Here is a 13978-nt window from a genome sequence, read left to right as displayed (position 1 = left end):
ATTTGACCACGCCTCTGTTTATATGATACTCGGCCCTGTTTCTGGTATAAAAATGTTTAAAAAGTGTTTTAAAATGGGTGAAGTGTCTGTGGGATCCCCTCCATTTTATATGTACAGGTGGAACACCCTCTATTTTATACGTAGAGAGGTATCTCCCTCCATTTTATGTGTAGAGGGGGATTCTCCCTCCATTTTACGTGAAGGGGAGAATTCTCCCTCCATTTAACGTGCAGGGGGGTATTCTACCTCCATTTTACGTGAAGGGGGGATTTTCCCTCCATTTTACGTGAAGGGGTGGATTCTCCCTCCATTTTACGTGAAGGGGTGGATTCTCCCTCCATTTTACGTGAAGGGGTGGATTCTCCCTCCATTTTACGTGAAGGGGTGGATTCTCCCTCCATTTTACGTGAAGGGGAGAATTCTCCCTCCATTTAACGTGCAGGGGGGGATTCTACCTCCATTTTACATGAAGGGGGGATTTTCCCTCCATTTTACGTGAAGGGGTGGATTCTCCCTCCATTTTACGTGAAGGGGTGGATTCTCCCTCCATTTTACGTGAAGGGGTGGATTCTCCCTCCATTTTACGTGCAGGGGGGGATTCTCCCTCCATTTTACGTGCAGGGGGGGATTCTCCCTCCATTTTACATGCAGGGGGGGATTCTCCCTCCATTTTACATGCAGGGGGGGATTCTCCCTCCATTTTACATGCAGGGGGGGATTCTCCCTCCATTTTACGTGCAGGGGGGGATTCTCCCTCCATTTTACGTGCAGGGGGGGATTCTCCCTCCATTTTACGTGCAGGGGGGATTCTCCCTCCATTTTACGTGCAGGGGGGGATTCTCCCTCCATTTTACGTGCAGGGGGGGATTCTCCCTCCATTTTACGTGCAGGGGGGGATTCTCCCTCCATTTTACGTGCAGGGGGGGATTCTCCCTCCATTTTACGTGCAGGGGGGGATTCTCCCTCCATTTTACGTGCAGGGGGGGATTCTCCCTCCATTTTACGTGCAGGGGGGATTCTCCCTCCATTTAACGTGCAGGGGAGAATTCTCCCTCCATTTAACGTGCAGGGGGGATTTCTCCCTCCATTTAACGTGCAGGGGGGGATTCTCCCTCCATATTACGTGCAGGGGGGGATTCTACCTCCATTTTACGTGAAGGGGGGGATTCTCCCTCCATTTTATGTGCAGGGGGGATTCTACCTCCATTTTACGTGCAGGGCGGGAATTCTCCCTCCATTTTATGTGCAGGGCGGGATTTAAACGGAGCTTTACTCGGTTTCTAAACCGTGCGGTACGTTCTTCGAGAGTGTTCGACGGGACAGGGTAGACGTGGAGAAATGATTCCTTCCGAGTGTTTTTTTATACGCGATGAGGGTTTCTACCACCCTTTCAGTCTGTGAATTCCAGTTCCCTACCTGGGTGAAAAAATTAGCCCTCATCTCTCTTCCAATTACTTGAATTGTCTGCGAAGGGAAATGGGTCCTTCCTATCTATCCACTCTATCTCAGCCCATCGTCATTTTATACACTTCAATTAAATCTCGCCTCAGTTCCAAAGAAAACAATTCCAGCCTGTTCCAATCTTTCCTCCTATATGTCGTGGTCAAACTAGAGCTTTCTACAGTTCGAGCATAACCTCTCTGCTCTTATATTCTGTACATAAGCCAATAAAGGAAAGTTCAGTCGACAATCCGGCAGGAAAAACTATCAGCGGTCGTCACAGGGCAAGAGGAGTGTGAATGAGTAAACTTTGAACACAGCGGTGTGAATGAGTAAACTTTGAACACAGCGGTGTGAATGAGTAAACTTTGAACACAGCGGTGTGAATGAGTAAACTTTGAACACAGCGGTGTGAATGAGTAAACTTTGAACACAGCGGTGTGAATGAGTAAACTTTGAACACAGCGGTGTGAATGAGTAAACTTTGAACACACTGGTGAGAATGAGTAAACTTTGAACACACCGGTGCGAATGAGTAAACTTTGAACACAGCGGTGTGAATGAGTAAACTTTGAACACACTGGTGAGAATGAGTAAACTTTGAACACACCGGTGAGAATGAGTAAACTTTGAACACACCGGTGTGAATGAGTAAACTTTGAACACACTGGTGAGAATGAGTAAACTTTGAACACACCGGTGCGAATGAGTAAACTTTGAACACAGCGGTGCGAATGAGTAAACTTTGAACACAGCGGTGTGAATGAGTAAACTTTGAACACAGCGGTGTGAATGAGTAAACTTTGAACACAGCGGTGTGAATGAGTAAACTTTGAACACAGCGGTGTGAATGAGTAAACTTTGAACACAGCGGTGTGAATGAGTAAACTTTGAACACAGCGGTGTGAATGAGTAAACTTTGAACACAGCGGTGTGAATGAGTAAACTTTGAACACAGCGGTGTGAATGAGTAAACTTTGAACACACTGGTGAGAATGAGTAAACTTTGAACACACCGGTGCGAATGAGTAAACTTTGAACACAGCGGTGTGAATGAGTAAACTTTGAACACACTGGTGAGAATGAGTAAACTTTGAACACACCGGTGAGAATGAGTAAACTTTGAACACACCGGTGTGAATGAGTAAACTTTGAACACACTGGTGAGAATGAGTAAACTTTGAACACACCGGTGCGAATGAGTAAACTTTGAACACAGCGGTGCGAATGAGTAAACTTTGAACACAGCGGTGCGAATGAGTAAACTTTGAACACAGCGGTGCGAATGAGTAAACTTTGAACACAGCGGTGCGAATGAGTAAACTTTGAACACAGCGGTGCGAATGAGTAAACTTTGAACACACCGGTGTGAATGAGTAAACTTTAAACACAGCGGTGTGAATGAGTAAACTTTAAACACACCGGTGTGAATGAGTAAACTTTAAACACACCGGTGTGAATGAGTAAACTTTAAAACCACACAGGTGTGAATGAGTAAACTTTAAAATCACAGAGTTTGTCACTAAGTCATGGAAAATACATTGCACTATTACTGACCTTTACTCCAGTCCCTCAATCTTACTTCATTTCTGGGGAGAGAGAATTGTTATCAGATTCACCCATCATTTCAAACACAAATATTAACTCCCGTTGTAGTCAGCGGGACGAGGTGCCGATCGTACCCGCGAATTGGATCCCGAATCCCCGCAGGATTTGGTGGTCCGACCCGATAGATTTCAAAGTCCCTCCCGGGCGGATCCCGAAGGTCCGAGATAGCGGAGAAAACCGAGTCTGAGCTCAGGCTTCCATGAAACCCATTGTAGTCAATGGGGGAACCGGACAGCGGGACGAGGTGCCGATCGTACCCGCGAATTGGATCCCGAATCCCCGCAGGATTTGGTGGTCCGACCCGATAGATTTGAAAGTCCCTCCCCGGGCGGATCCCGATCGTCCGACCGGCCTGGATCGAGCAGCGGCGGATGCCCCTGTCCTCACATAGACACAGGTACCGAGGAAGAGGGGAGGCTCTCCTTCTCCTTCTCCCTCTCCCCCGCCTCAACCCTCCCCAGGATGGGCTCTCAGACCCTGGCCGGACACCCGGACACCCATCAATGAACCACCGACCCAACCTTGCAAAAACATGCCGGGAAAGGTGCATGGAAACACGGCCTCCTCGGCAAAAACGCCCCGAACGCCGACTATTAAGCCCGGCAAGACTCATTGTAACCAACCGCAGTGAAAAGTTGTAGTGACAACTCATAAACCAATTGTAAAATGTGGACAAATCATTAACCAGTTTCTGCATTTGCATTTTGGTTAATGATTTCCCACTTCCAACTCTTCTTTTTTTTTTTGGTTAATGAGTTGTCACTTCAACTTCTGACTGCGGTTCTTTCCAATGAGTTTTGCCGCTTTTAATAGGCAGCCCGGGGAAGGTTGATTTGCTTCATTATTTCCCCTTTCACACTGAGGTCTCTGGACATTATTGGACGGATTTTCTGGTTAACCATTTGCCCTTTCGGACTTAGTCTCTGGACATACTTTTCCACTTTCTGGTTAATGATTTCCCACTCGGATCTTCTTTTGTGTTTTTTGGTTAATGATTTCCCCTTTCAAACTTCGTCTCTGGACATTATTTCCCACTTTCAAATCATAACCATTCCACACAAAATAGACAACTGGATTTCCCCAAGTCTGTTCGTTCATAGTGACTGGTTTGAGCAACACTTGTGATATACTAAAACAGATGATCTGAAGGAAGTAAAGAGGGGAAGAAAAGTCAGAAAACAGATTTAATGGTAAAGCTCACGATGCACACCACAGCCGATCAGCCGCATGATACCCCAGCACAGGGGTCATGTGCTGATTCCCAGAATCGCTGGGCATAACTGCAGTGGCGCTAAATAGCGACACTTGTCCTCAACAGCAAAACCAAACCAGTAAATCTCTAACTGATTGGAGCCCTTCGATATCAGCAGGAATTGTGTCTCAAAGCTGATTAACTGGGGCCTGAATTTCCCTCCAAGTAGGAGCAGTAACCTGGGAGCAGCAGAAACAGTAGATGGAGGTAAACAGTACACAGCATGATGTGGGAATTTGAAGCCTCCTATCTCAGCCCCCTTGTCACACTCTGTAGCCCTCTCTCTCCTCCCCTCTGCGCCTTCTCTGGTGTTGCAGTGTGGAGATACTTTCACTGCATGACCGTCCAATAGAACCTCTTGTTTCTCAATGCAAAGCACATTGTTCCTCCTTAGTTGTGAAGAATATTGAATGTACAGCAATGACTTGCAATGTGCAAACAATTCCAGAGGTTCGGGAATCTCCTGAAGGGTGCAATGTGTGGAGGTGTAGATTATTCGGAGAGTTTGGAAGAGTTAGGACTGTCTTCCTCTTTCCAGAGAAGGTGAAGAGGAGATTCAATAGAGGTGTTCAGAACCATGAGGGGTTTTGATAGAGTAAGTAATGAGACACTGTTTGCAGTGACAGGTGGGTCGGTAACCAGAGGGGCACAGATTTGAGATCATGGGCACAAGAACCAGTGTCCCCTCGTCCTTGTACCATCAGCTCATGGGAACAGCTTTTCTTTTGTCTACTTTACCTAAACCTCTCTTCATTTTGTACACTTCTACCAAATCTGCCCTCAATTTCCTTTGCTCCAAGGAGAACAAACCACAGCTTCAACAACCTAACCATGTCGCTAAAATCTCTCATCCCTGGAACCATTCCAGTAAATCTCCTCTGCACCCTCTCAAGGACCCTACATCCTTCCTCAAGTGTGGTGACCAGAACTGGACTCAATACACAAGTTGGGGCCTAACAAGAGCCTTATAAATGTTGAGCTCAATCTCCCTGCTTTTGTACTTTTACCTCTAATTATAAATCTCGAGATCCCATAAGCTTTGTGAACCTCTCTCTCCATATGTCCTGCCACCTTCAAAGATCTATGCACATTAACCCCCAGGTCCCTCTGTCCTTGAACACTCTTTAGGCCTGTGTCATTAAGTCTGTATTTCCTCTCTGTCTCCATTCTGCCAAAATGTATCACCTGATAGCAATGTAGTTCACTGTTAACTGCCTCTGAAATGGGCGAGCAAGTCATTCAGTTAAGAGCAATTCGGCAAAGGTAATGAATGCTGACCTTGTCAGTGATGTGCGCATCCCTGAATATGATTTTTTATATAAAATGCCACCTTATCCATTTTTCTTTCACTGTTTTCTCACTTTGCTTCCCCTCTTTACTTCCTTCAGATCATCTGTTTCAGTATATCACAAGTGTTGCTCAAACCAGTCACTATGAACGAGCAGACTTGGGGAAATCCAATTGTCTATTTTGTGTGGAATGGTTATGATTTGAATCTGTTTCAGAGTTAGTGGAATTGACGATTAGGTGGATTGGTCAAGTCACTGCTGCTTTGCTCGCTCAGTCTTCACAGAAGCGAGTGGGACTCAGGCTGTGGTGGAGCTCCATCCCCATCTCGTGGCTGTAATGTGTAACTACAGGCACCTGATATTTGCAACGTGCAATTGATAAAATAGGCATTTTGAAGACATGCTTTGAAATTGCTCCATCTTCCCATTTTTTATCCATTGTTTCGGCTGCTGACGCTGGTGACATCGAATTAGATTAGATTAGATTAGATTAGATTAGAGATACAGCACTGAAACAGGCCCTTCGGCCCACCGAGTCTGTGCCGACCATCAACCACCCATTTATACTAATCCTACACTAATCCCATATTCCAACCAAACATCCCCATCTGTCCCTATATTTCCCTACCACCTACCTATACTAGTGACAATTTATAATGGCCAAATTACCTACCAACCTGCAAGTCTTTTGGCTTGTGGGAGGAAACCGGAGCACCCGGAGAAAACCCACGCAGACACAGGGAGAACTTGCAAACTCCACACAGGCAGTGCCCAGAATCGAACCCGCGTCCCTGGAGCTGTGAGGCTGCAGTGCTAACCACTGCGCCACTGTGCCGCCCATAGGCCGGGGTGAATCTCCAGGGGACATGCGTTAGTATCTTACCAGGTCAGATGGTGGAATTTAAATTTAATTAATGAATCAATACAATTATTTCATCAGAAAATCTGCAATTGAAAGCTCGTCTCTGTTAAGGTGCCCTGACACCCAGCTGGCGCACTCATGTCTTTTAGGGAAGGAAATCCGCCATCCTTACCTGGTCTGGCCGACATATGACTTGAGACCCACAGAACACAAGAAATTGGAGTAGATGTAGACCATATATCCCATCGAGCCTGCTCCGTCATTCAATACCATCACGGCTGATCTTGGGCTTCAATTCCACTTTCTTGCCTACTCCCCATATCCCTTGATTTCCTGAGGGATCAAAAATTCCAGCCTTAAATGTATTCAGTGAAGGAGCATCCACAACACTCTGGGATAGAGAAATCCAAAGTTTCACAACCCTTTGAGTGAAGTCATTTCTCCTCATCTCAGTCCGGAATGATTGATCCCTTATCCTGAGATTTCTCACTGCCTCTTTTCTTGAAAAGCCGTGTAACATTTGTCAGCTTTCAATCCGATGGGACCATTCCTGAATCTAAGGAATTCTGTAAAATCATAACCAGCGCCCCCACTCTCTCTGCAGCTATCTCTTTTAGAACTCTGGTATATAATCCATCTGTTCCAGGGGACTTGTCAGATTTTAATCCCCCAAGTTTCTCCAAAACTTTTTCTCAATTGATATGAATATCCTTAATTTCCTCACTCTTTTTAGGCCCCAGATTACTGCCTATTTCTGGGATGGAACTTGTGTCTTCAACTGTGAAGACAGGCACAAAATATTAGTTCAATTCCCCTGCCATTTCCCCATTCCCCATGGTGATTTCTCCTGTCTTTACCTGGAAGGAACCAACGTCAACTTTAGCTACTCTCTTGCTTGTTATGTAAAAGCTCCTACCATCTGTGTTTATATTGCTGGTTAGTTTATTCTCACATTTTATTCCCACATCTGATGAAAGAACATAAACAATGTCTTCATCCAGCCCTATCAGTATGAGGTGCTATTTCCTGCTGCCTAATGTTTTTATCCAGCATCCATTTACATATATCTGGTGATACACATCATTTATTTCTGTGTGCTAGTGAATTCCACATTCTCACCACTCTGTGTAAATTCATTTCTTGGAGTTATTAGTGAGTATGATGTATTCATGACCTTCCCTACAAGTGCAGGCATTTTCTCTTCCTCTACCCTATCATATTCCTTCATAATCTTGAACACCTCTATCAGGTCACCCTCAGCATTGTCCTCAGCACTTCAGGTGTCGTCTAAACAAAGTACATAGAGCTGAGAATTGTGCACAGAGCTCCAGGTGTGGTGTAACCGAGGTACGGGTTGAAGAGCTGTTCGATGAACCATTATACAGGTGTGGGCACAGACAGTGTGTGTTGTCTGTCTGGAGGTTGTGGGGAGTTAGAACATGGGCGTTCTGCCACTCGAACGGGCACTGAACAGGTGCAGATCCGCATCCGATCAGCCAGGGCTGCTCTTCACCGAATGCTGGGTTAAATGCACCCGTTTGAAGGGAGACGTGTGAGGGTTTTTGTCAAGGTGGCCAATGACTCTGAACCGCTGTGTCCCATCACCAGCTGCACAGAAATACACCGCCTCGTCCGTGGCGTTCACACTCTCGATCGTCAGAGTGGATTTCTTATTGTCCAGAGTCCTGGTAATAACAAACCCGCTCTTAAAACCCTCTTCATACTGAGGTTCATTGCTTAGAAAGTTAAACCCGATTAACAGGAATCCTCCGCCGGGGGACTGACGATACCAGTACATGTTATCGCGAATCTTTCCTTTCTGCAGACAGTTCATTTCCACGGGTCCTGGTTGTTTAACAGCCAGTGACTGAGGCCATTGATGTATCACATCACCCCGGCAAACACCTAGAAAGAGAAATTAGAGGGAATGAACTAGTATCGATGGAGTTACAATTGAGACGATGGGCGTCGGTGTTGCACCGAATTAACGACGGAAATTCGGTCTGTGTCCTAATTTCCTACAAGAACCTGGATTTTTACAACTGTAAAATAGAATTGTGCAATCCAAAAGCTTGCAAGTGGTGCAAACATTAAAGAGTTAACATCATATTAATAACACTTGTCTTCCCAAACTAGGGGACAGATGAATGAGTTCACTGTCTTATATTAAATAATCGATTACTGATTTCACAAGTCACCGCCGCTCAGTTTTATTAAGATCATTAATCATCCCTTTCAGTTGATCAAATGTAGAAGAGTGATTGGGACAGAATTTTAACCTACTCAGCGCCAGAAGGGAAATAACAAAGACGATGAAACTGAAAGGCATGTTTGCGGTGGATCTGAGAGACTTTCTGCTGGTTACTCTGGGTTTTAAGGGAGGGAGAGAGATGAGGTGTAGGCAGATCGGATCATCATAAGAGGAAGTTATCTCAAGGCAATGATCCCCGCCCCTACCTTTAAGTTGTTCCCCCATTCTTTTGCTTGCTTCCTTCTGCTACCTTTTCCTTCTTTCTTCTCTCCCCTTGTCTCCCCCTCGCCACTTTCTGAGCTCGTGTTCACACCGAAGCCATGAGATCGCTCGCTCTCTCTATCTATCTATCTATCTATCTATCTATCTATCTATCTATCTATCTATCTATCTATCTATCTATCTATCTATCTATCTATCTATCTATCTTCCTCGCCAGCTATCTGTCTGTCTATGCTGCCTATGGAATGGTGCTGTACACCAATTGAATTCCGTATTTTAAGTACACTGCTCTCCGAAATGACCCAGCAAGCCCTTCAGTTATCTACAAGGCAGCAGACACCTTCTCCAGGGCAATTAGCGATGTTGAATAACTGCTGGCCTTCTCAGAGGGACCCTGGTCCCCAGAATGAATAAAAAAAAATCAAAGCAAGAGAAGAGATAGCAGAGGATCTGACCATCATTGTCCAGTTCTTAATTGGCTGTTAACTGTCTTGGGGCGTCTTGAAGTCGTGGAAGAGCTGAAATAATTTCTTTTTCTTATTCGTTCATGGGACGTGAATTTCTTTTGCAAGACCAGCAATTATTTGCCCTTGAGAAGGTGGTGATGAGCTGCCTTTTTGAACCACTGCAGTCCATGTGGGGGAGGTACACCCACAGTGCTGTTAGGAAGGGAGTCCCAGGATTTTGACCCAGTGACAGTGAAGAAACGGCAATATAGTTCCAAGTCAGGATGGTGTGTTGCTTGGAGGGGAACTTGCAGGTGGTGGTGTTCCCATGAGTCTACTGCCCTTGTCCTTCTGGTGGTAGAGTTGGTGGGCTTGGAAGGTGCTGTCTAAGGACACTCGATGCTTTGCTGCAGTGCATCTTGTAGATGGTATACACTGCTGCCACTGTGGTGAAGGGAGTGAGTGTTGAAGGTGGTAGGTGGGGTACTGAACAACCGGGCTGCTATGTCCTGGATCGTGTTGAGCTTCCTGAGTGTTGTTGGAGCTGCATCATCCAGGCAAATGGAGAGTATTCCATCACACTCCTGACTTGTACCTTGTAGATGATTGATACTCTATCCATCGCTTCACAATGGTGATGTAAACTATCTGTCTTATTTACATCATTAATTAACCTTTTAATTAATCAAGTATAGGACAGAGACTGTGACTCAGTTTTAACATACTCAGTGCCAGAAATTAAACGGTGTAGACGAGGACTTTGAAATTTTGCAGGGGATCTGAGACACATCTCTCTCTTTCCTTCTCTCTCTGTTCCTCGGACCTTGTGCTATTCCCTGTCATTCAGCCCATGATGAAGGTTCAGGAATCCGGGAATCACCAGCTTGGAAAACGGCCGGTGAGGCAGGGAGAGACATAAACCATTGTCACTGCTCCTGTATGTCAGTCAGTTGTGTTGTTCACCCTGTTGGTTTTTGTACTGGCACTAAGGCAGTCTGCAGCGCTGTGCTCCCTGGCTGCACAGTAATACACCGCCGCATCCACAGCCTTAACCTTGAGGACCCTCAGGCTGCATCGTTTGTCCTCGGGCCTTATAATCTTCACCTCCTCTTCAAATTTTCCTTCGTACGTGGGTGAGCTTCCAGTGTAAGAATAGCCCATTAGGGTGAGCCCCTGCCCGGCATACTGCCGATACCACAGCATAACGCTCTTACTACTGTCATTCTGGTAACAGTTTAATTCTGCTGCTTCGCCTCTCTTCACTGCCACCAGAGTTGGCCACTGGTGTATCACCTCTGCTAGAGTTTTGCCTTGAGAAATAAGGAGAATAGTTTAAAAAAGTTTAGAACATATTGTGACATATGATAACCAACTATAACTATCAAAATAGATAATTAGATAATACTAGATAACTATATAGGCAGACAATATATAGTTAAATGATATATTGGTAGATATATAGATAATAAACAGATAGATATAGTGACTGAAAAATAATGTAGCAAGTGACATGAGAGAGACAAATTAACCCAGAATTAGGGCAAACTTATCGGTTAAAGATAGCTGTAGTAGCGTCACGAATATATAAGTAACTTTCATTCAGTCAACAATTTCATTAAGTAAATATTATTTACAGTGAAAGTAAAGTATGTAGTTTAAGAAATGACAGAAAATCGACTGCAATGATGTTTTATCAATCTAGTTTGATAGAAGTTAGCAGTGAATGAAAACACAGCAAGTATTTTAGCACAGGTATCTTTATGAACAATGAATACCTACATGGAAGAAGAGAGCAGACGATTAGGAAGAGTTTGACTAACTGCATCCTGCAGACTGAAGGCTGAATCTGTTCATGAACCAATATCAGGCGGCTGAAGATAAAGCAGAGAGCGGAAATGACAGCACTGGAAACAGGGTTTCCTTCTGACACCTCACTTCTGGGTATGACAGAATAATAACACCCCCTGGCCGAAAGGAGCTTGAATAAGGAACTGCTTCCCGTCTGTATCTGGCTCCCGTTGCTTGTGTCTGATTGGTGTTGAAGGGTAGCTCTTTCGAACAGCCGGGCCAGGCTCGATGGGCTGAATGGCCTCGGCTCTGCTGTAGGATTCTATAAATATATAAGGCACATTAAGTTGCTTGTTTGTATTCGGCAGATCAAAAGTTATTTCCCCTGTGCTAAACGACAATTCAAGGGTTATGTTTTACATTGGGGTGAAATCTTAGATACTTTGAAAAGCGACAGTGTCATGAAGAAGTGGGTTAACTGTTTTGAACAGATGCTCAAACCGCCGTCAGGAGGCAGGTGTTCCAGTGAGAGACCTATCTGGGGAGGTGTCTCACTTTTGCATTGTATGAATCATTGGGGACATGTACAACAGGGAGCTATGTGTAACTCTTGTCAAAAACCACCGACAGCTCATTCAACAGGACCATGAACCCATTTACCCCACCTCGGAATCTGTTCTTTACAGGTAGAGGCTGCCTTAACGAGAAGGATCTGAGCACATTGCTGCAGCATTTTTAATAATTCATAATGTATTGATGTACTCTGAGTCGAAGGAGAGCAAGAAGATGAAACTGTGAGAGACAGAGATGACAAATATATATATATGATCGAGATAAATAGATAGATAAATGGTGCAAATAACCAAAAATGGACAGCGAGATCGATAAATAGATAGATACAGATGGATCGATAGATAGATACAGATGGATTGATAGATACAGATAGATAGATAGAGACAGAGAGACAGACAGACAGACAGGTAAACACAAAGATAGATAGATACAGATAGATTTATAGATAGATTGATAGACACGTAGATAGATGGAAAGATAGATAGACATAGATAGATACAGATCGATAGACAGATAGACAGATAGATAGATGCAGAGACGCACAAAGAGACACAGAAACTCGCAGATAGTCCGAGAGACAGAAAGACACTGAGATAGACAGACAGGTTTATCTCCCACAAGTGCTTTCCTCCCCCTTTAGAGTATTTGCTGAACTCCGGCGCCTTTCTGAGTCACTGTGCTGACTCCAGGCACAGTAATACACGGCTGATTGATTCGCCCACAGGCTGGAGGACTCCAGGTAAAAATGGGTGTTGTCGGGTCTCCTGGCGGTGAAACCGTCCACCTCACCGGAGGGAATGACCGTTCCGGGGACGTTGGAATAGAAAAGGTTCTCGGGCTCACGGTCCAGATGCCACCGGTACCAGTAGAAATAGGAGCCAGCTGTTGCTTCAGGGTAAATACACTGGATACTGACTGGAGAACCTGGGGAATGGGATAGGGAAGCGGGAGTCTGTTGTATCAGCACGGCCCCCACATCTGTAAAACAGAGAGAGAGAGAGAGAAAGATAAACCCAGAGACAATGTTTAAATTGACATCGGCCACAAAGAGGGGAGAGGCATGATGGGCTGAATGACCTCCTGTGTGTTCTCAATGTCCCGTGTTCCTATGTAAGAAGGGAGAGGTGGGAGACGGGGAGATGCACAGAGAGAGAGAGAGAGAGAGAATGAAAAAGAGTGAGAGAAAAGGAGAGAAGCAGAGACAGAGAGAGAGAGGGGGAAGCAAACACACAGAGGGAGAAACACAGCAACAATCTATGCATGGGCAACATACATGAAGGAACTAAGAGGACAGGGAGAGAGAGCAAGAGAGACAGAAAGAAAAGGAGAGTGGGAAGGACAGACATAGAGGTACATATATCGTTAGACAGAGAGAAAGAGAGAGGGGGAGAGAGAAAGGAATTCAAAACGAGAAAGAGAGCAGCTGAATTAACAATCACAGTGACGGTGCCTAGTAAGGGGGTAAACCCCCAATGGGGTCACACAGGCAAAGAGCAGTGAGGATGACTGACAGCTCCCAGTCCAGTTCCACCTTACCCCTTAACACCAGTAACACAACCCAGAGGTGAGACACAGTCATCTCTGGAGGGAGACAGATCCATGTGTTCATTGTGTGAAATCACTGAGCTGCTTTATTGCAGAATATCTCAATGTTCTGAGTGACATTTACTGTCCCCTCCTCCCCAGTGTTTCATGTTCCCATTGGGGGGGAGGCGGGGGGAGGGGCAACTTCCTGATGGTTCATTGGTTCCCACATGTTGACATGTTGACAGGTCATTTCCGGGGCTGAGCTAAGGAGGCCTCATGGGAATCCAGGGGGCCTCTGGTCAATATTAAAGACCAAACATGATGAAGTCTAACTGCTTTTTTTTGTGTGTGTCTGTCAAATAGTTGAGAAGTGAAACATTTCAGAAGCTGCCAAGTTGACCTGTGGAGCTGCTGTGGGGAAAGCTCACTCTGTCTGAGCATGTTCTGGGCAGCGGCGACAGTGGAGTAACACTGGCACCTAGTGGCTCCAGCTGCAACTGCAAGTACCGATTCTGCAGGCGTTTCAGTGTCAGACCCTGAACCTGTTTCAGTCATTAGTTATATTCTCCAACTCGACTCGTGTTGGCGCTTGTGGCACAGAACCAGATGAAAGTCAATGCACAGATCCGCGCCATTCGGCCCCACAGCTCTCTGCTTCACTCCAGCCTCAAACAGTCAAATACATTTTGAAGTGCAGTCACTGTTGTAATGTTGGGAAGG

General features: G+C 45.3%; 1 gene segment (V, D, J or C); it reads right to left on the bottom strand.

Annotated features, from left to right (window-relative positions):
• Positions 1-12338: 12338 nt before the first annotated feature.
• On the bottom strand, positions 12339-13310 carry LOC137362977 (T cell receptor beta variable 2-like). The segment is given in 2 exon segments: positions 12339-12655; positions 13268-13310. Coding segments are annotated over 2 exon segments (360 nt in total).
• Between the last annotated feature and the right edge of the window lie 668 nt (positions 13311-13978).

This window comes from Heterodontus francisci, unplaced genomic scaffold (genome assembly GCF_036365525.1).
Source record: "Heterodontus francisci isolate sHetFra1 unplaced genomic scaffold, sHetFra1.hap1 HAP1_SCAFFOLD_454, whole genome shotgun sequence".
Classification (NCBI taxonomy): Eukaryota; Metazoa; Chordata; class Chondrichthyes; order Heterodontiformes; family Heterodontidae; genus Heterodontus; species Heterodontus francisci.
Note: the sequence above shows the minus strand (reverse complement) of the source record. Positions and strands in the feature narration are given on the sequence as shown.